This window comes from Castor canadensis, chromosome 8 (genome assembly GCF_047511655.1).
Source record: "Castor canadensis chromosome 8, mCasCan1.hap1v2, whole genome shotgun sequence".
NCBI classification, from domain to species: domain Eukaryota; kingdom Metazoa; phylum Chordata; class Mammalia; order Rodentia; family Castoridae; genus Castor; species Castor canadensis.
This window is the reverse complement of record NC_133393.1, coordinates 142,281,244-142,304,196: the sequence shown is the minus strand read 5'-3', so window position 1 is coordinate 142,304,196 and position 22,953 is coordinate 142,281,244. Positions and strand designations below refer to the sequence as shown.

Here is a 22,953-nt window from a genome sequence, read left to right as displayed (position 1 = left end):
TCCTTCCTCCTCCTCCTTCCTCCTGGGCCGGCCTCTTTCCTCGCCGCCCGCGCTCTCGGCCGCTCCGACGCCAGCTTGCGCCCGCGTGCCGCTCGCTCAGCCCCGGGGGAGCCCCAGCAAGTTTCCCGGGCCGCGCGCCCCCCACCCCCGCTCGCCTCGCCGTCGCCGCCGCCGCCGCCGCCATGCCCTCGGCCAAACAAAGGGGCTCCAAGGGCGGCCACGGCGCCGGGAGCCCCTCGGAGAAGGGCGCCCACCCGTCGGGCGGCGCGGATGACGTGGCGAAGAAGCCGCCACCGGCTCCGCAGCAGCAGCAACAGCAGCCGCCGCCGCCGCCGCCCGCGCCGCACCCGCCGCAGAACCAGGCGCACGGCAAGGGCGGCCACCGCGGCGGCGGCAGGTCTTCGGCCACCGCCGCCGGCGCCTCGTCCCCGGCGTCCTGCTCCCGCAGGCTCGGCCGGGTGCTCAACTTTCTCTTCTACCTCGCCCTGGTGGCGGCGGCCGCCTTCTCGGGCTGGTGTGTCCACCACGTCCTGGAGGAGGTCCAGCAGGTCCGGCGTAGCCACCAGGACTTCTCCCGGCAAAGGGAGGAGCTGGGCCAGGGCTTGCAGGGCGTCGAGCAGAAGGTGGGTACCCCCCTCTCACACCCGATCCCCCATCCCGCACTGGCGGGGGACCCCGAGCCCCCTCGTGCACTCCCGGCCTGCCTGCCCAGGCCCCGTGGCCCCAATCCCGCTGTCCGTCGTTCCCCGGAGGTCCCAAGACCCCCTTTGTTAATGGTCACGGAGGAATGGGCCCGAGGGATGGACCGCTGCGACGATGGCCAGGCCCGTGGGAAAGGGTGGGCCAAGGGCTTGTCACTGGACATTAGCGGTGACCTGTAAGGAAACCGGCAGGCTCTGGGGAGTCCATTCTTTTTGGATTAGGAACTGCTGAATGGGCAGAGTTGTCTGAAAAGGAGGTTGGAAGGGACGCCGGCGCATCCATCCCTGGATGCCTCGGGCAAGGCCGCACCTTGGCTCTGCCGGTGGAGAGAGACATCGGAGCCCGTTTTTATTAGACTTTGGGGAAGGAAAAACTAGTATTCTTAGTCATTTGGTAAGTTCAGATGAAATAGTTTCTATCTTTAGGCCCCTTGGCCTTTACTGGGCTAGAGTGCCCATGTGGGCCATTGCAGTAGCCTACTTTAGCTTTAGAGGAAAGGAAAGGCCAAAAATATTAGGTCATATTGGAGAATAGTACTAGTAGATTCGTTTATGTGGGGTGTAGAGGGCTTACTCACATATCATCTAATCCATAGAGCCACCCTGGGAGGAAGGGAGAGAGGGAGACTGATGGTTTTGACTCCATTTTCCAGACTAGAAAACTGAGGTTTAGAGAGATTAAGTGAATTGACAAAGAGCCCAGCTGATGAGTGAGTGGCAGATTGTATGGCAAAGTCTAGGCCACTGCCCAGTTAAGAGTCCCTAGGGGCCTGTCTCAGGGATGGCTGGATCCAACTCAAGGCAAAATTGCAAAACCCTTTCGTGGTTTTTCCAGACCAAGTGCAGCCCCTTGGATTGCATTCTCCCTCCATCTTCTACCATGTCATTGCTCAGAGAAAGTTGGTTGCAGGACTGAAACAAAAAATCCCGCCACTTCTGAGCCGGAACTGCTGTCTCCTTTTCCCAGCATGCTGCAGGTCCTGCCAAGTCCCTACTTTTGTTGAGCGTGCAGCACTAGAATTTCCTCTTAAGACTGGTAGAGCAACTGGAGTGAGTCAGCCTGCTATGCTGCAGGCCAAGGGAGGTGACTTTTCCAAGAGAATTAAGTAGGCAGTGCTGCTTTGCCTATCCTGAATGTCATATCATCCTTAAAAAATAGACATCCTGCTGGAGCCTAATCACCAGCCCCGTTCCTCTCTTCCGTCCACCCACTTGCTTATCAATCATAATATTTATTGAAGTCTGATAATCATACAGCTCTGCGTAGGCGCTGTGCCTCCATAGGGCACAGAGGAGCGAAAGGCACAGATCATACTCATGAATCAGCACGGAAGTAGTTGTCAGTCAAGGGTAACTCCTGCGCAGGTTGCCAAGGAGGAGGGTGTGGAGTTTCCCTGAGTCTGCCTGCCTGTATCCCCATACTCGGGCAGTACCAGTAGTTGATGGTGAGAAGTGTTGAGAGAAGGGATATGAACACACAGGTACGGGGGAAGTCTTGTACATACATGCTCCAGGAACAGGAGATGGCTACCCTCCCTGTGGCAGAGTAACATATAGGAAATTATGAGAGAGGAAGTTGGAAGTTGAGGTCTTGAATCCAAGTTGAAGAATTTGGGTGTTAGTCCCATGCTTCCTCCTTATCTCTTCTGTAATCCCTCCTTTTGGGCTCTCAATCCTGCTCTGTTTCAGCTGTGTACAGATTACCTTCCTCTTTGGGGCTCAATTTCCCATCCACACAGTGAAGGAGAGGTACCATCCAAATTTTTAAGAATGTGCCTGGCTCTAAAGCTATTGAAATAGTGAGCACCTTTTTTTGTAAGTAAGTGTGATCCAGCTATTACTCTGTGTCTCCTGTTTATTGTGCACTTACTATGTGCTAGGCATTGGGCTAAGTATTTGAAAATACATTATCTGTTGACTCTCACAACCACTCCAAGAAGTAAGTGCTATTATCAGTCTAGTTTCACAGATGAGGAGAGTGAGGGGTTCCAGAATGTGTGGTCACACAGTGAGCAGCAGGACTGGGACTAAAACTGCAGTGTAACCACTAGAACCTCTTAATCACTTTGCTCTTTATTTCATTGTCTTTCCCTACTGCATTGGAGGTGCTCAACAAATGTTTGTTCCATTGACTTGGGACCTCAGCCTGCTCAGAACAGGGTTAGGACTTGCCACAGTGTGTTTGTGTCTTCTAGGGAGCCACTGAGTAAGTTACTGTGCACTGAGGAGCCAGTCACAATTGGCCTCTGGCACCTTAAGTTTAAACTCCTGTGTAGCTCTGAGACTTGGTAGGGGCGGGAGGTGAGATGGGTTCTCAGCAGGGAAATGAACTTGCAGTCTTACTGTTCATAACTAGTGTTCGCTACGGGCCAGGTATTCCATTAGTGCTTCATAGCCATGATTCAGTTCTCCCAGTGTCATTTCACAGATGGGGCAGCTGAGCCAGGACTGGCTGTGTAACTCATTCAGAGTCACAGACTAAATGGTAGAGCTGGGGCTGGAGTAGGAATTGGGTGCCTCTTGTTTTCCAGATGCTCTCAGTATGGGAAAATGGCCCTTGTCATTTCAATACCATTAGCACAGGAAAGAGGCGCTATCCTTACCCAGAAGACTCAGGCTCAAGGGGGTCCAGGACTTCTGAAAATGTTGACAATTAAGCTTCAGCCCCTCAGAAGAGCCTGTGTTGCTGTGGCTGACCAAAGGTGGCGTAAGCAATTGCTGGAGTAGCTTAGGCTGGTAGGAACAGTTTAATGAGAGGAGGTACTTTTGTAGAGTGAATTCTCCATTGTATTTCTTTGTCTTCTGGTCTTGATTCTCCAGATAAGGAGTCAGGGCTCTTGGGTGCTGGCAGCTGCTCTGAGCACGTCACAGAGTAGTTTAAGTGTTCAAGTTCTGGAATCAGATATCCTGAGATTTTGATGCTTGACTCTGCCAGTTATATTTTGCATAGTTATTGGTACACAGTAAGCACCCCATTGAACATTAGCCATCGCTGCTGACACCCAATCCAGCCACCCCCCCCACCAGTGAGGCTCCTTGAGAGTAGGTTTCCTGTCCTAGCCATTATTTTATTTCTGGCATCTTACCAAGTATTTACCACTTACTGGGTATCCCACATCTGTTTGGAGAAAAGCTACATCCAGTACATACTGACTATTATGAGCCTCTGCACATAAAGATGACCTCATATCACCTTCAGTGGGGGACACTGTGTTTTTAATAGCATTGGGGGCTGGTTGGCTTGGTTTTATCTGTAACGTCTTACTGAATCCCCTTCATAACCATTTGTAAAGTCAGTCTGGGCTAGGGGTAACAGTCACGGATTAGGTGGAAATGGACCAGCCCAGTCTACATTGGGCTTTAGTCATTCTTTGCTTCATTGAGAAGATGCTGGATGCATGCCTGCCATGTTGCAGGTACAGTGCTTGCCTGCTCACATCTGTCTTGAGCACTCTGCTTAGAACAGACAGGTATTGTGATTCAGTTAACCCAGTTTTAGAAATGAGCTCTCCCCAGTATCTTCTCAAAGTGTCCTGTACACCTCAGGTTGTATTTGGTTGGGCAGGGAAACTGTCTACTGTTTTGGAGTCCCTGAGAACCTTATTCTGATATATCTTAAAATCACAGACTAGAAGAGATAGAAGGGGCTGGAAAGACCTGTTTGCTAACAGATGAGGAACCCAGGACTTGGAGAGCAAATATGGCTTCTTTGTGCTCACTGAGTGGATGGAACTAGAATCCAGGTGCTCTGTTCACATTCCTGTGTGTTTTCATATTCTCCTCCTGCCCTTTGCCTTTGACTGAGGCTGGTGCTAGGAATCCTTTTGAGGTATTTCAGAATAAAGATGAAACAGTAATGAAGACAGTAGACACTGTGTATTGAGCATCCACTGTGTGTTGGGCACAGTGAAGCAGTTTTCGTATATGAGCTCATTTAATTCTCACAGTGACATCTTATCAGTCAGGTACTATTTTTCTTCCCTTCATATAGCTGAGGAAACCAAGGCACAGACAGTCCATAGTCCATGTAACCTGCCCAAGATCACCCAGCTAGAAAGTGTCAAAGCTATTTTATTTTACTTTTTTAACTTCTTATCATGGTGATGTTCAAGTGTAATCAAAAGAAGAAGACAATATAATGAATCCTAGTTTGGATAATTATTATTATTTTGCCATTCTGTTTCATTCCACTTGTAGACCCCCTCCATTTTTCTGGTTGGAAGTTCAAGCAGTCTGACCCTGAACCACTCTGCTGCCCTACTGGTGCCCACTTGGTCTCTTTTGTTCTCCAATTGCTCTTGGTGTTGGAAAATGGTCCAGTTCATCAAATACCATAGCCCAGGCAAAGAGACTGGCTGTCCTTCCCAAGAAGATTCATCAGGGACTCGGGGTACGGTTCACTTCTAGGCCCTTAGAAGAGCCTGCATTACCCTGGCAGACTCAGCGGATACTGCTCTAGGAACAGTTTTAAAACAAATCCCTGACTGACATGTTAGTTTAGTTACTCTGAAGTATTTCAGGATTTATTTCTAGCTAATAAGTTTCTTTCCTTCCTTCTTCTCTTTCTTTCTTTTTTTCTTTTTTTTTTTTTTTTGGTGCCAGTGTATGTGTGGCAGTTCTGGAGTTTGAACTTTGGGCCTTGCACTCTCTAGGCAGATGCTACACCCATACTCCTTTTACTTTACTTATTTTTTTAACTAGGGTATTGTGCTTTTGCCCAGGCCTGCCTTGGACTATGATCCTCCTATGTCTACCTCCTGGATCACTGGGATTGGATACATGAACCATTATGCCTGGCTTGGTCTTTGAGATAGGATCTCACTTGCTTTTTGTTTTTAAGCTTGGACTGGCCTCTAACTGCCATCCTCCTATTTCTGCCTCCCACATAACTGGGATTATAGGTATGCATATTTATGGGCCCTTACAGTGTTCCTTAAGCGGGGCTTGATCTCATGTTCTTCACCCATTAGCCTCTTGAATAGATGGGATTACAGGTGTGAGATACTCTTTTTGTTTCCTTTAGTAAAACACAGAATATGTTACCTAACAACGTTAACAGAGGTTTTTGAATATCATTTAACACTCAGACATATTCATATTTCCCTGATTCTCCCTCAAACTATCTTCAGTTGATTTGATCAGGAACTGTTTAAGATCTACACATTATTTCTGATTGAAAAATCTCTTCAATTTCTCTTAATCTGACGTTTCTTGTCCTCCCCCTTTTAAAATGAATTTAGTTGTCGAATGTTGACTAGGGCCATTCCACTTACACAGTTTTCCACATTATGAATTTGGCTGCTCAGGGCCAAATGATGCTTGGCATGTCTCTGTCTTGAGCATTCTGGGAAATGGTGGTTAGACCTAGGAACCGGACAGCGTCAGGGCCACACAGCTGGACTTTGCTTCCTTCTCCCTCAAGGTGTTTTTTGCCACTAAGCGTTGTAGGTGGCATCGTATGTCACATCAATATAAAGCCAAGGTTTGTTATCTACATGGCCTCTCAGTATATAAAACCAGCCTTGGATAGTTCTCAGGTTAGTCCTTGTTCAGATAGAATTTATTTAAAATGAGTATGCACCAGCAAATAGGATCACAGTGTTTACAAAGCCAGAGAACACTATGGATTTGTTTGGGCCGTGGCATGCAGAGCGTAACAAGATCCAGGAAGGACATTGACTTGATCAGGGCCACACAGCGGGAACTGATGAGCAGAGACCCAGACCCTGTCTCTAGAATCCCAGCCTAGTGGCTCCGTGTGCCTCAGCTTTTTTCCTGTGTAAACTTGCCAGTTGCAGGGGCTAGAAATCCAGCCCAAAGTGGTGTAAAGAGACAGAGAAAGAGAGATTGATTAGCTTATGCTAAAAAGTTCAAGAGCAGATTCCTTTAGGGATAGCTGTATCCAGGAGTTCAGATTTTATCTTGGGACTTTATCTTGCCATCTCTCAGCTCTGCTTCTCTCTGTGCTGGTTTGGTTTCTAGATGGCAGGTGGAAAATGGTGATAGGTCAGGCCTGGCTAATAAACTACCCCTGATGCTTTGGAGGGGCCCTAGGGTTGGTCCTACTATGTCATTGACGACATGTAGAAGGAGGGTCCCCCAAAGGGAAATTATGCCAGTCTAGAAGAGAAGGGACCTGGAGGGTGCAAACAGAAAATAGTTGTGTCATATAAAAGTCTCCAGCTCTTCTCTGAAGCTGACATCTGGGTTTTGGTTACAGGTGCACTCTCTGCAAGCCACATTTGGGACCTTTGAGTCCATCTTGAGAAGCTCCCAGCATAAGCAGGACCTCACAGAGAAAGTTGTGAAGCAAGGAGAGAGTGAGATCAACCGGATCAGTGAGGTTCTGCAAAAGCTGCAGAATGAGATTCTCAAAGACCTCTCAGATGGGATCCACGTGGTAAAGGACGCCCGGGAACGGGACTTCACATCCCTGGAGAACACTGTGGAGGAGCGGCTGACAGAGCTCACCAAGTCCATCAATGACAACATCGCCATCTTCACTGAAGTCCAGAAGAGGAGCCAGAAGGAAATTAATGATGTAAAGGCCAAGGTCGCCTCCCTGGAAGAATCCATGGAGTACAAGCAGGACTTGAAAGCCCTAAAGGCAGAGGTAGAGGAGATCCAGACCTCTACAAAGTCCAGGGAGAAGGACATTGAGACTCTCAAAAGCTCCCTGCAGACCATGGAGTCTGACGTCTACACAGAGGTCCGGGAGCTAGTGAGCCTCAAGCAGGAGCAGCAGGCATTCAAGGAAGCTGCGGACACGGAGCGCCTTGCCCTGCAGGCGCTCACCGAGAAGCTACTCCAGTCTGAAGAGTCCACCTCCCGTCTTCCTGAGGAGATCAGGAGGCTGGAGGAAGAGCTACGCCAGCTGAAGGCTGAGGCCCACAGGCCAGAGGAAGATGGCGGCTTCAAAAACTCGGATGCCTTAGATGTGCTCCAGAAAAAGAGTCAGGGACTGGACTCCAGGCTGCAGAATGTAGAGGATGGAGTCCATTCTGTGCAGGTGACTTCTGCGCGCAACACGGAGAGCCTGGAATCACTCCTGTCAAAGAGCCAGGAGTACGAACAGCGCCTGGCCATGCTTCAGAGTCGTCTGGAAGGCCTGGGGTCCTCATCCGAGGCAGACAAGGATGGCCTGGCTTACACGGTAAGGAGCTTGGGGGAGGCCCAGCTGGCACTCTACAGTGATGTGGAGGACCTGAAGAGAAGTGTGGGCGAGCTCCCCAGCACTGTGGAGTCGCTGCAAAAGGTGCAAGAGCAGGTGCACACACTGCTCAGTCAGGACCAAGGCCAGGCCTCCCGTCTGCCTCCTCAGGACATCCTGGACAGACTTTCTGCTCTAGACAACCTGAAATCCTCAGTGAGCCAAGTGGAATCGGACTTGAAAATGCTCAGGACTGCAGTGGACAGTTTGGTTGCTTATTCGGTCAAAATAGAAACCAACGAGAACAACCTGGAATCAGCTAAGGGCTTACTAGATGACCTGAGAAACGATCTTGACAGGTTGTTTGTGAAAGTTGAAAAGATTCATGAAAAGATCTAGATGAGTTGTGTGCTGGGTGCCGATTTGTAGTCCAATTTTTCATGACCAAAAAATGTATTGTTTCCTCCCATGTGCCCTGCCCCAGTTTCTTGTCTCCCCTTGAAGAATGATAGACACTATTTGAACACCAGGCATTGTGTTCTGGGCCCAGTTAACTTATTTGCAGTTGTTACCACATACATTGGTTTCTTAAGCCCACTGCTTCTGTTTTTGTTTGGTTGGTTTCCTGAAGGGCAAGCCCCTGTGTGTAAGAGGTGGCTTTTAGAAGGGATGTGTCTCTTGTCAGAAAAATGACAGTGGCTTCAACTGAGGGTTAACAGAAGCAGATTAATTCTAACCTCAAAAAAAAAAAAAAAAACCCTTGTCTGGCCGACAGATTTCAAGTTAAAAAAAAAAGGGGGAGGTGCTTTTTTTCTAATTGTCTAAAGAAAATTCATTTTACTTATTTTTTTATATTCTTGGCTGAAGTTTTTATGAGCTTTCTCACTTGTTGTCTTCCACTTAAAACTGGTTAAAACTCATAGATGTCAGCTCTGAATGGGGAGGGGTAGGCCCCTCATTTTCATTTTAAAAGAATCAGCTACTGGAGGGTCACTTCCAGAGGTGAGGTGTCTTTTTCCATTCCTGAATCTTCTAGTGATTTCAAAGGTAACTATGCAAAGAATCCAGAGGGTTCTGAATGTGAAAGCACAGTGCCCAGAGGCTGGTGCCCTTCAAGCCCTCTGTCCCTGGTGACTTGCCTGACCTGTACCAGCTCTTAGGAGGATCACCAAGTAATGCATAGGTTTAGGATTCCAAAAAGGAGAGTCTTTGGGTTCTTCCAAGAAATGTATTGTGAGAGCTGTCCTCAAAACAATGGGGTGTCTCCCTGGGGAATGTAGGCCAAATCTCTTATTTTAACATGATGTTCATAGAGAGGTCTGCTATGGGCTGACCCTATCTGTCATTGAGGATGTGTGCACTGCATTTCTGTAATTGTTTGCTGTATCCCTTTCTCTTTGAGCTGTATTGTTCTTTAATGGCTATCTTGCCCTTACAAAAGGAAAAAAAGAGAAAAAAAAAGCCGTAAAGCAAAAGAAAAAAATGTTCGTTTAGTTTACTGTGAAATGAACTGTATGGCTTATTTACAGTATTTTTAATTCTTAATAAACACTTGAGCTTTGTTACAACTTTTCCAGAGTGTCTTCTTCTGTGGATTTAGTAATTATGATGTCTTTTATTTATTTTTTTTTGGTGGCACTGGGGTTTGACCTCAGGGCCTCAGCTTGCTAGGCAGGCGCTCTACCAGTTAAGTCACTCTGCCAGTCCTGTTTTACTTTGGATATTACTGAGATAGAGTCTCCTGAACTATTTGCCTGGGCTGGCTTCGAAGCGTGATCCTCCAGTTCTCTGCCTCCTAAGTAGTGAGAATTAATAGGTGTGAGCCACTGGTGCCTGGCTAGTTACGATGTATTTTATCAACAGGCAGTACTCAGGATTAGAGAAGACTTTTATTTTAAATTCTAAAACTAAGATGGTCTCACTCCTGGACCTGGGAATGTTCCTTTGCTGTACTGTTAGTGGTCTGCTTAGAGGTTATTGTTTGTCTACAACTCTTGTTAGCTTTAGCAGAGGAATTCAGCCTATTAGAAGCTTCTGGGGAGAGTGAAAAAATGCCTGGGCCCTGCCCGCAGGGGTCCTGCTTGAACCAGTATAGGTAGAGGCTAGCACCCACATTTGAATGGCTCTCTAGCTGATTCTAACTTGCCACCAGAGAACCACTGAGCCCATTTTAGCAACCTTAATCTTGAGACCCAGTGCATATTTGGGTCTGTTTTCTCTATTTCCCTCCACCACCCACCACCTCATAATAACAGAAGGTGTTACTCAGTAGAGTACCTGTGTGCAGGTATTGCGGTGAACACTATGTAGACCTCTGTTTACCCTTCCTTATATTCCCTGAGATAGGCAGTATCATTCCCCTTTCCACAGAAGGGAAGTAGGATCAGAAGCATCATGCAAGGTTATAGAAGAGGTTTGACCCCAGCCCCTGCTCTTCATGTGAGTTTCCTCTGCCATCCAGAGGCAGTGGAGGTCCACACTGGCCTTTTTCAGAGTTTGAGGCTTCAAGGAAGTCTTATTTGCCCTACCCCCAGGAGGAGAAGGGGACAGGGGAGCACAGGCTTTGTGCTCTACTATAGGCTGGAGGGCCCTTCATTTCAGGACTTTTCCATTAGTTATCATGGATTTGCAAGGCAGTAGTATCAAGGCTTTACAACTCTGAGCACTGTCTTTCCTAGTGTATAAATCAGAACAGGTTCTTTAAATTGTTTCAATTTTAACTTCAAAGTTTTTGTTTTAAAATTTAATTTTTGAATCATTTTAGAGTACAGGAGTTGATATGTAAGCATCAGTAGCTACTTCTGCCCTCTTGGTAAAGGGTGCTAAACAGTACAATGGAGAAAATTAAGTTCTGTTCCCTTCTCAGAACTGTTGGTTGCATTGGCTATACTCTTGCTCTTTCTCCTGCCGTCATTTCTACAGCCCTATCCTCAGACTGTGGCATGCAGTTAAACAGATCCTCATTTAATACGGTAGAAAACATACAAGTGTCAGATAAATAATCAAATAGTTCAGATGCTAAAAGCGAATGTGTACCATATTCTTGATGGTAGAGCATTTAGAGATAGGTCTAACCCCAAGTAACAATTACAGTTGAGTCTTGTTGATTTGTTGGCTCATTTATTCATTCATCAACAAACATTTATTGGACTCATAGCCAGACATTTTGCTAAATAACAGTAAATTAAAGATGCACAGGACATGATCCTGACCTCAGAGGTCTTACAGCCCAGTCGTGACAGTCATGCAAATTGGTGTATTAAGGAATTAAGGGTGCTGCTAGGAATAATATGGGCCAGGTTAGAAGACCTGTGCCTTCCTAGAGAGTGGATTTTATTCTGACAATGGCAAGGCATGCAGCAGGGAGTTACCATGCTCAGAGCTAAAGGGCTTTTAGATTGCCCCTCCCTCCACCTCCCAAGAAGGATTAGGGGAGAGCAAGATGGGGACAGAGACACCAGAAGACTTGGTCCAGGCTGGACCTGATGAGACCTGAGTGAAGGCCTGAAGGTGAGTGTTGCAGATGAATTTCAGAGCTTGTCATTTAGGTGTTGCTAAATGCATGTGGGGTGAGAGAGGGAGAGGACCCTAAGAAAATGGCCTCCCCAAATGAGAGAGGATATAAGGAAGGCAACTTGTATTTTGGGATTGTATTCATCCCAGACCTGGGATGCCCAGGTCTAGAGCTCAGCAGAGGGGGAAATGGAGGAAACTGCCCAGAGAATAAAGAGTGGCTATAAAAGAAAGGGAGGAAGGAAAGTAATGGGGGTAATGGGTAAGGGTAAGGAAATCTAGAGTGGAGAAAATTACCAGGGAGAAGCCAGTCTGTGGTCATGAACAGTGTTTTGTCATTGTTTTTGGTGGGGCTGGAGTTTGAACTCAGAGCTTCAGGCTTGCAAAAGCAGGTGCTCTACTACTTGAGCCACACCTCCAGTCCACCAACCCATTTTGCTCTGGTTGTTTTAGAGATGGGGTGTCAGATCTATTTGCCTGGACTGGCCTTGAACCACAATCCTCCGGACCTCAGTCTCCCAAGTAGGTAAGATTACAGGTGTAAGCCACTGGCACCTGGCTGCAAGCAGTGTGGGTTTAAGAGTTAGCCATGCTTTACTAGGTGACTTTTTTTATAATAAAATTTCCCTAATCAAAGTACTAATTTAATCTCTGATTCCTGGCCAGGCCCTAACTCATACAGGAGGCAGTTGTGACAAGGAAAATATGCTGTCCCTCCCTAGTGGTTTCCAGTCATGTCTATACCATTACTTCTGAGCTGGTTGAAGGCCAGGCTGGAAATGGAATGACTTGGGGTAAACCCTTGAGATTTGTCATATCTTCCTGACACCTTGGCTGCAGTGAAGGGCAGCTGCCATTGACTGACGCCTCAGTCTTCAGCTGTCTACATCAGACCCACTACTGCCAGAGTGTGATGTCAGGCATGTCCATCTTTTAATTTCTCTATCTCTTTTTTCTTATCTGCAAAATGATGGAATTGCCCAGAACAGTGGCTCTCAAATTTTAGTATGCACAGCATCACCTGGAAACCAATTTAAAACACAGATTGCTGGACCCCCACCTCCAGAGTTTCCAGCTCAGTAGGCCTGGGTGGGGTAGGAGAAATGAAGAATTTCCATTTCTAACAAGCTTCTGTTCATTCTGATACTGCTGGTCTGGGGACCACAGTTTGAGAACCACTAGACTAGATGATTTTTAAGACTAAAATCAGAGGGAAGATCAAATTTCTATGGTGCCAGGTGGATTTATTTCCACCTAGAGGGAAGAGGTGCAGGAACAGACAGCTATACGCTAAAAATAAATATAAAAATTTTATTTATTTACTTTTATTGTTGTTGTGCTGGGGTACATTGTGACATTTACAGAAGATCTTACAATATATTATAGTTGAATTCACCCTCTCCATCATTCTTCTAAAAATTGTATTTAAAGAGTCCCATTTCACTTTTTTCATTACAAGGATCACTGTGAATGAATACATTAAATGACTTTTTACTTCAACATAGCTGTAGGAATTCTGCAAAGTCATTTTCTAGACTTTTTCTTGTATATACATTCATGTAATTTGCCACTTGCACAGTATTAATTCTCAAATCTCCATGTCTAGCTTAGACCATACCTCTGAGCTACTGTTTTTCCACTAATACCTTGATGCTTCCCTCCCCAGCCATCTCACTTGGTTCCAGACCAAACTCATTCTCCTCCTGCCCACCAGTAAATGGAACCACTGGTCCCCTCATTGCTTAAGCCAGAACCCCAGGATTCACCCTGTCTCACTGCCCCTCTCTCCAATTAATTCCCTATCTCCTAGAGTTGAAGCCTGGCATACCCTTCATCATTTCTCCCAGCCTTCTCTCCTCTCCAGGGCCAGATGGTGCCTGCGTTCCAGCTATATGCTCTCACTTTGCTCTCTTCAGGACAAGGTCAACTGAGCTCAGAACTGTGGCTCATGTGCTCACTCATCAATCTATAATATTCAGAAAGCACCACTGTTTACTGGACACTGAAGAGACAACCACTACCAAGACAGGATCCTGTCTTTCTGGCACTCAGGTCCAGTATGGAAGAGACCATAAGTAAATAAGGAAGCAGGTGCCCAGAGCCTGTGACTTCTACCTGTAATTTTAGCTACTCAGGAGGATCGTTGTTTGAAGCCACCTGGGCAAAATAGTTCGTGAGACCCTATCTTGAAAAAAATTCCATCATAGAAGTGGGCTGGTGGAGTGGCTTAAGGTGTAGGCCCTGAGTTCAAACTCCAGCACTGCAAAAAAAAAAACCCTTAAAGAAGTAGATAGAAATGTAGAAATTGCAATGTGTGCTGGAAGGACAGGCATAGCCTGCTAGCCCTGCCTCTCATTCAGGGATTCCTCCACAGGTGACCAGTGTGACCTTTCTTAGGTGGGATTCTGCCTTCATCACTTCCCCACTAAGTCCTTCTGTGCCCCACCTTTGGCTTTCCCTGTGGCTGAGAAGCATTATTCTGGTTCCCTGCCTCCCCAATCTGAACCACAGTCTGAATTTGAAAGCTCCTCCTAAATGCTTCTTATCTGAAAGTGCTCCTCCCTCCGGGTCACCACTGTGAAGAAAACAGGCTAAGCAGCTTTAAGTCTGCCCCTACCCTTGACTTACTCCATTTTATAAAGTGACAGTTTTGACCTAGGCTACTCCGTTTTGAATATAAGTGCCAAAATAGAATAATTCTATGTCTTGTTTATACAAGTAAACTATCATCTTCCAGAATACCACAAAGCATAAACTTTTAATTTATTTGTGCCAATAATTACATCTGTAAATATATCACATCATATCAGAAACACCAAACACACGAACTTATCACTCACACCAGATGTAAATCCCTCACCTGAGACTGTAAAAAAGAAGGAGCACCCCAAGACTGAGATGTGGCAGGCACACTGATCTCATGACCTGGTCACCTGTCATAAACTTCATTCAGGAAAATTACCAAAATGAAGGACCTCTGCCTCTAACCCCAGCCTCCAGCTTGAGTGCAGTTTCTCTTGCTCATGATGACAAAGGGCCCATATTAACCTGACACCTGAAATGGCCTGCGACCCAGTCTTGTATTTGACAACTCTGCACCTGCAGTTGGTAAAAATTCTTATTTGGTCCCCTACAGAGACTTCCTTGCATTGTTATCAGTTGGGGAGCACCTGTATATTGTAGTAAACATATGTACAGAGAAATGGTCAGGAGTCTGAATATCCAAAGTTAGGTACTTCGATTTTTTAGACTGACTGGGGCCTACATAGGTGTTCATTATATTATTCTTCATCTTTTTTTTCTCTTCTCAATGTTTTATTATGAAAATTCAGACAAACAGCAAGTAGCAAGTTGAAAAAAAATTGCCCACTCCTATCTACTGCTTAGATATTATAATTAACACTTTGCTGTTCACCTACTACACATGTAACTATTGCCCCATTTTCTATGTCAGGAATATTTTGTAATTAAGATTTTTTTAAAGGAGAAACACAGAGGAAAAAAAGACCACAATACTTAAAATAGTATAGATTAGAAAACTAGAAAATGACAAACTGCATATATTCCACGAAGTGTTATATTTAAACTTGAATCACTTTATATAATCCTGACAGGCTACATAGCCATGTGACAAGCCTTCTAAGGTGAAGGCTGAAAGGGGTTCTGATCCAACTCCCTTATTTTTCCAGATGAGGAGACTGAATCCTGGATAGTAGAAGCTGTTCACCCAAGCTCACAGACCTGCAGGTACGGAGACAAGAGCCTGGCTCCTTCCCTTCTCCTTGATTGTTTGTTTTGGCTCCACTCTTGGGTAAACAAAGATTTGAAATGCCCACAGGTATAAGCTAAAGATCAGAGCAACTGAGCTGCTGCAGGGAGCCAAATGTGTCCTTGATAGGAAAGGGAGTGGCACCTGGGCTGTGCTGTGCAAACCCAGCATGTTTGTGTAAGACACCCATGAGCAAGACCTGTTGGGTAATGGGCTTGTGGGGAAACCACCACCTATCTGTGTTTAAATACCTGTTAATGTTCTGTTGAAATGGTGTTACCCGTGGGGTGTGGTAGCTTTCTGGTTGGTTGTGTGGTCTCACAGAAACACAGAAATCTAGGTCCTTTTTCCCATTTGACTATCCTTGAAGGTTCCCAAGTGGAACTGTAAGGACAGCAAAGAGTGTGGAAGGGACCTGGGATCTGGAAGTTGGTCCTGATTCTGGTCTGCCAGGCTTTTACTAATACTTTGGATAACTCACTTCTTTCTGGGCCACGATTGGACTTCCTCTCTGTAATGTGAGCAGAGGAACAGTGATCTCCATGCTCTCCTCCAAATCTCCTTGACTCTGTCATCTGCTGTAACTCTTTTGTATCTTCTTACTGGTAGCAGGAGGCTTGTCAGTAAAGACAGAGCATGGACAAATCCCCAGAGGCAGGGTAGCTTCTGTCTTAACAAAGGCCACATTCTCACTGGGGACTGGGTACTCAATAAATATTTTCTCATTTATTGGCGTGAAATGGGGGATAGTTGGCTGGATGACATCTTGTACAACCTCATCTGAAGTCTGTTTGCTTTCAGAAGATGCTTGATGCACCAGTTTAAAAAAAAAAAAAATCTAGTGCAGCTGAAGCCCTTGAACGTTCAGATATAGCCCAAAATCAGATTTGTGACTGCAGGAACCGAGTGCACTTGAAGTGAGACTGTATTGCCATCTAGTGTCTGAGTTAGGGACCACAGGAATGATAGATCATTTTCAGCTCTTGTTGTAGAGAGGATATAACCAGTTCTACCATTAAAAAAATAACAGGAAAGCCCACTATTAAAAAGACCTGTGAGCATGGTGTAGTAATTCTAGCTCTGAGGCAGGAAGATCTTGAGTTTAAGGCCAGCTTGGGCTACATAGTGGGACCCTGTCTCAAAAAAAATATGCTGGAGTCATAATTCCAGTGTTAGAGTGCCTATCTAGCAAGCACAAGGCCCTGAGTTCAAACCCCAGTCCCACAAAATAAAAACAAAACGAAAACATCTATGAGTATACTTTTCTATGACATACCCATTCTTGTAAAATGTGTACTAGACGATGACCATTTTTGAATTTTAGGTAATGAGAAATGGTTTTGTTAATATAAATCTTTTCTTAGATGTTTAGTCCTAGGGGCCTTTGTCTTTTCCATGTCTAGAAAGCACAGAAAGGTGGGCAAAGACTCTTAAGTCAGGTTAAGTCAAGTGTTGGATGCTTAGCCATTAACTTAAGTAATAGGCATCCATAATTGTGATCTATGTTTGATGGCATGTCTTAGATTGAACACATTTATTACTTCATGAAATCCTGCTGTGATCATCCTAGGGCGTGGAAAGGGCTGTCTCTGATTTACTGATCAGTACCACAGCTGAGAAAGGCTCATTGATTTCCCTGGGATCACTTGGCATGTGCTAGATACAGGATTCAGACTGGGATCCGTCTCCAAGGCCTGTTCTCTGTCCACTAAATCTCACTCCTTTTCTCATTGTGATAAAATCGGCATCCCAATGCATCCCAGGAAATATATATATAATAATGGAGGTTAAGAAGTTAGGTTCTAAAAAACTAGCTAGCATTTGTTGCCCTTAATGCAGAGAAACTAAAGCAGATACCTTAAAGCAAATGAGGCCAATAGGAAAAGGGGACCAGGAACTAGAGAAAAGGTTAGATCAAAAAGAATTAACCTAGAAGGTAACACCCACGCACAGGAAATCAATGTGAGTCAATGCCCTGTATAGCTATCCTTATCTCAACCAGCAAAACCCCTTGTTCCTTCCTATTATTGCTTATACTCTCTCTACAACAAAATTAGAGATAAGGGCAAAATAGTTTCTGCGGGGTATTGAGGGGGGAAGCGGGAGGGGGTGGAGTGGGTGGTAAGGGAGGGGGTGGGGGCAGGGGGGAGAAATGAACCAAGCCTTGTATGCCTTGTATGCACATATGAATAATAAAAGAAAAATGAAAAAAAAAAAAAAGAAGTTAGGTTCTGGAGCCAGACTGTCTGAGTTCAAATCCTAGCCACATCACTTTCTATCCATCTGTCATGAGGAAAGCTACTCAGTGATCTGTGCCTCAATTTCCCCACCTATAAATGGGGTGATGCTTATGATTGTACCTACCTCATGGGGTTGTTGTGAGGCTTAAAATAATTACTACCTCTAAGGTCCTTAGACCAATGCTTAGACCAGGCATAGTAAAGTGCTCAATAAATATTACTTAGAAATTGACTATGGGGTAGGGAATTTGAAGCCCAGGCTTGTGAAGGGACCTGCACATCCAAGGCCAACAAAATGTGCGCTTAGAATTTTGAGTCTGCACACCTGTAGCCTCCAGCTTCTCACAGTTCCCACCACTCCCTTTTGTCTGCTTTTTCATCTGTTTAGGTCTCTTGTTTGGCTCCTAAAGGCACTGGGGTTTGGGTTTGTAAGTGTCTGAGCTAAATACATGGAAATGCCACCACCCTGAGAAATGGAAACTTTGAGCTCCTTGTGGATTTCCTTTAAGGCCTGTGATGTCACAGCTTTGTACATCAAAGATCTTTGGGTTTTCTTGGAGTACAATATGGTTTCTCCTGCCAAGAACAGAGGGTCTTGCAGTCAAGAGCTAAGGCCCAGGGCAGCTCCCCTCCTCAGCCCAACCCTGGCTCCACTTTCTTCCTTCCATGATGTCTCTCTTCCTCCCATCCTTCATAGGGAGGAACTGGGGCTCTTGGAAGTAAGAAGGGGTGCAGGAGAGAGTGAAATCCTGAGAGACATAGCCTAGAGACAACTGCTGAAGCCCCTCTGTAGAGAGGTCTGTGCTGTGAATGTGTCACTGTGATAAGACAGTCCTGAAAATCAGATGCCTCCTAGAGGGAATTTCCCTACACCACCAGGAGAGGGCAGTGTAGTACAGAGAACAGGGTGGGACCAGGTGCCTGGAGTAGAAGGTTCAAGACCACACTGCTTGGAAGTAGCTGTGACCAGCAAAACATGGAGCTTGGCCCAGTTTTTCCTGATAGGCCCTTCTAGCTTTGACATTCTATAATCTCGACAGGAAAGAATTGAAATGAATCAGTTAAGAATTCCAAATGGGCTTATATAAGAAAGAAACCAGAAGCAAGGGCTGGGGCTTTGGTGGGTGTGGTTGGGAAGCTTCTTTCATGAAGGCTCAAGTCTCTTTAAGTGAATCCAGAAGTGGGAAAAAAATAACCTTAAAACCTCTCTCTTAGGATCTGGTGCTCAGTTGGGCAGCTTGTCAAACCACTCAAAGTCATTTGGAATCCAGCATTACGGTCTGCTTCGGCCCTTCTTGGGGCAAGAAGTGATTAAAGTTCCAAACACCAAGCACTAGTGGTTCCCCCATCTCTACATTTTGTAATAGCAGAGCCTATTTTCTTTCGTGATGGAAATTCTTCCTTCTGGCTTGATACAGAGCCTGTGGTAGCTTCGGGGTGTCCCTTGGCAGACATGAAAAATGAAGTCATTGGGCGAAGGCCTTCCTGGCTTAGCCCAGGAAGCCACTGTTATGTGTTAGTAACCCCAGGGAGTCCTAGTCTGGCTGTTGACTTGGGGCAGGTCTTTTCCCATTGGGGTCATTTGAGTAGGTGCCCTGGAAGTCAGGGGCAATGGCCTACAAGAGCATTAAAGGTTAAGCTTGTCATTAAGAGACAAGGAGGTATTTCTGGTGGTTTCAGATCCCTGAATCTCCACTGGGCTCTCAATTCTATCACACTTCTCCAAACACCACAAAGCCAGCTCCAGAAGGTTAACTCGAGACATGTGAGACTTGTTCAGGATGTGATTCCTATTTTCTTTTTTTGCAATACTAGGGTTTAAACTCAGGGCCTACATATGGAGTCACTCCACCAGCTCTTTTTAAAAGGGTTTTTTTGAGATAGGGTCTCGTGAACTATTTGCCCAGCCTGGCTTTGAACCGAAATTCTCCTGATCTCTGCCTCCTGAGTAGCTAGGATTATAGGTGTGAGTCACTGGTGCCCAGCTTTTAAAGAGGCTTGGTAAGACCAGGAAGCAGAGATAGAATTTTTCTAGGTGGTTTTTTCTGGAGGAGGGAGGCAGGTACTGGGGCTTGAACTCAGGGCCTTGTGCTTGCTAGGCAGGTGCTGTCACTAAACCACCCTACCGGTTTGTCTATTTTCTATCTTCTTCATGCATCCATTGGCAGGAATGGCAGGAATGATGTGTGGCCCACTTGCCTCACATCTTATTACCCCCGAGGTTATTCTTGGAGCTGGTGGGGACGGAATAGGCTAGTGACTAGGAACACAGGCTCTGGAGCTAGACTAGGACCTGGGTCCTAGTGTGTGACCTGGGAAATGTTACTTCAAATTTAATTGTTGCCTCACTTCCTCACCTGTAAAATGGGGAAGACTGTAATGGCACCTACCTTATCAAGAATTTTTAAGGATTAAATCTGTAAAGTGCTTAAGAACACTGTTAGGCACTTGATGGATGCCTGAGACTATTACAGAGACTAATATGTGCAGAGAGAAAAAATAAATACACAAAAAAATCATGCTCTTCTGTTTCTGTCCAAGGTGAGAAACAGGGACTGGATTAATGGACTGTCTGAAATGGCTCATTAGTAAGCACAAAATAAGTGCTTTTGAAAGGTTTTCTGTTATTATTGTTTTAATGGCTTAACTTACTCCTTGCAACAGATGTTATTAGTCATATTTACAGCAAAGGAAACTGAGGCTCAGGAGGCTTATGTGACTGGACAAGGTCACTTAGCTATTAGAAGCAGAATGAAGATCTGACCATTCAGAGGCTGTGTTCTGAAGCAGTGATAGGATGGCTGAGCAAGTAGTAAAGGGTCCCATAATACTGTTAAATGAGTGACCCCAACCATCTGGGAGAAGACACCCTCCTTCCTCCTCCTCCCCCAATTCCCTTCTTCCTCCCTCCTTCTCTCCGTCTCTCTAGCCTCTTCTCTCCTGGCTCTGTCCAGCCCAGTGTTAAACATTTCCTCTCTTTCCTGTTCAGGAAAAACAAAGAAAAGAAAACGTCGTGTGTTCATCTCACCTCTTGCTTCCACCCCACAGGCAAGCTCCTAGGAGTCACCCATGTATCATTCTTTCTTCATTCTCTAAACCCCTCTATTCTCTACTCTCTGCCATCAAAATCCTTCCTGCCAAGTCACCAGTGATTTTCAAGATCCAAACACTTCCTGTCCTCATGTCCCTTCATTTCTCACTCCAGGTGCCCATGACGTGTTCCTTCTGCTCCTGATTTTCTTCTTACTTCCTTGGCTACTCCCTTTTGGGATCTATACAGTCCTCCTCTACCAGACCCCAGGGCTTGGCCTGGGCTGTCCCTCCTCTTTGCTCTCTACACTTTCTTGGTTGTTCTGGGTAGATTGCAACCAAGACCTACACATGGTACCAGCTTATTAAATTCATTGTGCTCAAAATGAGCTCATTATTTCTTCCTCTGAAACCTTCTGCAATAAAGCATATAAGTGAAGAACTTTTCTACCTTCCAGTTTCTCATGTCAGAAGCAGTTCTCAAACCTCCCTCTCATTAGCCACACGCAGTCACCAAATCCTATTAACAAGTATTTCTTGGTCACCATGACCATGACCTCTCTAAACTGTCATCCTCTCTTGCCTAGATCTTGTAACTGCCTCTCAACCACTGTCCTTGTTTCCCTCCGTCTATTGTGCACAGAGGCCAAAGTGATGTTTTAACAAAGCAAATGTAATTATATCACTTCTTTGCTTAAAATACTAGTGTACTGTGAGACTTATAACATGCAGAAATAAAATGTTTGACAATAGTACATAGGACAAAAGGCAGGAAAGGCGAAATGTAAGGATTCTGTTGTGAGATTCTTATATATGAAGTAGCATTATGCACTTGAAAGTAGGCTGCAAGTTAAAAATATATTTCATAAATCCTAGAGCATCCACTAATATCATAAAGCCAAGAGCTGTATTAGAGCTAATAAGCTGAGAGGAGGTAAAATGGAAAGAGTAGGAAGGAAGAATTCCAAAAGCACAGGAGAAACCTGGGGGACAAGATATGATCATTGTATTATTGAGGTGTTAATCTGATGGGTGTATCCATATACCAAAATCTACTAAACTGGACACTTTGAACAGTGACCCTTATTGTATGCCAAATTATATTTCAATCACACTGTTATAAAGGATATCTCTTGATGGTAGGATTATGGGTCTTTTAAATTTTCATCATCCTTTTCTGTATATTTTCCAGAATGAAAAGAGAAAGTGAAAGCCAATAAATCTGTTTTTACAAAGACTCTGTACCCAGCCCTTCCTTCTATTATTCTTTCCATCTTCTTGTGGACAACCAAGATGCTTGCATTTTTAATTTCTTTTTCCTTTTTCCCTTCTCTAATCCACTCAGCCCAAGATCACCAGCTTCATTACTCTAAAACGTTCCTTTCTTGCATCCCTCCCTGGCTTCCCATCACCTACAGCTTAGCTGAGGCTCCGAATCCTTTCCCAGGTGTCCAACACTCTGCTGGTTGAACAGCTTTCTAGATGTGGTCTGGTGAGCTGCTCCAGTCTGCACAGTTTGGTGGTCAGAAATGCCCCAGGACCTTGGGTTTTGGCCTTCCATGCCACCATTCCTCTTGAGCCCTACCCACTGCAGGCCCTGTAGAGAAAAAGCAGTGGCTAGAGAGCAGCTCTTACCTGCCTGGATAGGACCAGCCACGAAGGATGAGTTCAGAGGAAGACTAGCTTCCTCCTCTTCCAGTGTCTCAAACCTTCAGACAAGAGATGACCTTGAACTGCAGTGAATACACAGAACACTGACATTTCCAGATATGTCAGGGTTTGGGGTGTGTGTGTGTATCTTTTTCCCAGCCATAAGTTTTAAAAAGTAATATGCATTCATGGCTTCTCTCTTCTCTTGGTTCCTCCCTTTGTTCCTTCAGTCTTCCTTCCTTCAACTTCCTTTCCTATTCCTCTTTGTCCTTCTCCCCTCTTCCATCCATCCAACCACCCACCCACTCTTCTTCATTATCACTACTTCTTGGGCTGCACTTTAACAGCACCTGCTCCTAAAAGCCCTCTCCCCCATCCTGGCTGCCTCAAGGGCTTCTTTGGGAGGCTATTTCCAATGGGTGCATCCCATTAAGACCTAATCCTGGCTCTCATTTCCATCCTGCACACCTGGCAGGGTCACACCTGTCAGGGTCCCTGTCCCCACCCATCTTCAGCTTTGGTGTTGGATGGGAGGGCTGCAGGTGTGCCCCTGGTGACCCATCCGGCTGCCAAAAATCAATGTCTCTGGTGCCAGGCGGGAGCTCTCCACATGGCACAATGGTTCTGGAACTTTTCCTTTGAAAAAATCTGGAGTCTAGCAGTTTGAAATCATGGAGAGGGATCCCCCTGCACACAAAAAAACCTTCTTTCATGCTTTCTCCACGGGACTTTCTCAAAAGCAAAGGCAAATTGGACTGTTTGGGGGGGAAAAAAGAAAAACACAAGAACCCAACAGTAACACAGGGTAATTACAAAGGAAGGAGTGAAGCACTGTCAGCAATGTCTGGAAGGATACTATTGTTTTTCCTTAGTGCTCTTAATGTTGGAGGCGCAATAACC

General features: G+C 45.5%; 1 protein-coding gene across 1 annotated transcript; it reads left to right on the top strand.

The window, feature by feature from the left end:
* Window positions 1-36: 36 nt before the first annotated feature.
* On the top strand, window positions 37-9,419 carry Ckap4 (cytoskeleton associated protein 4). The gene is made up of 2 exons (XM_020183083.2): window positions 37-623; window positions 6,922-9,419. The coding sequence occupies exons 1-2, from the start codon at window positions 183-185 to the stop codon at window positions 8,248-8,250; spliced, it is 1,770 nt and encodes a 589-aa protein (XP_020038672.1). The 5' UTR covers window positions 37-182; the 3' UTR covers window positions 8,251-9,419.
* The last annotated feature ends 13,534 nt before the right edge of the window (window positions 9,420-22,953 follow it).

Excerpts from the sequence above, each read along its gene's own strand:
- Ckap4 (XM_020183083.2), top strand. The coding sequence starts at position 183 with ATGCCCTCGGCCAAACAAAGGGGCTCCAAGGGCGGCCACGGCGCCGGG. Across the intron at positions 624-6,921 it reads TGCAGGGCGTCGAGCAGAAG|GTGCACTCTCTGCAAGCCAC; the intron begins GTGGGTACCCCC and ends TTTTGGTTACAG.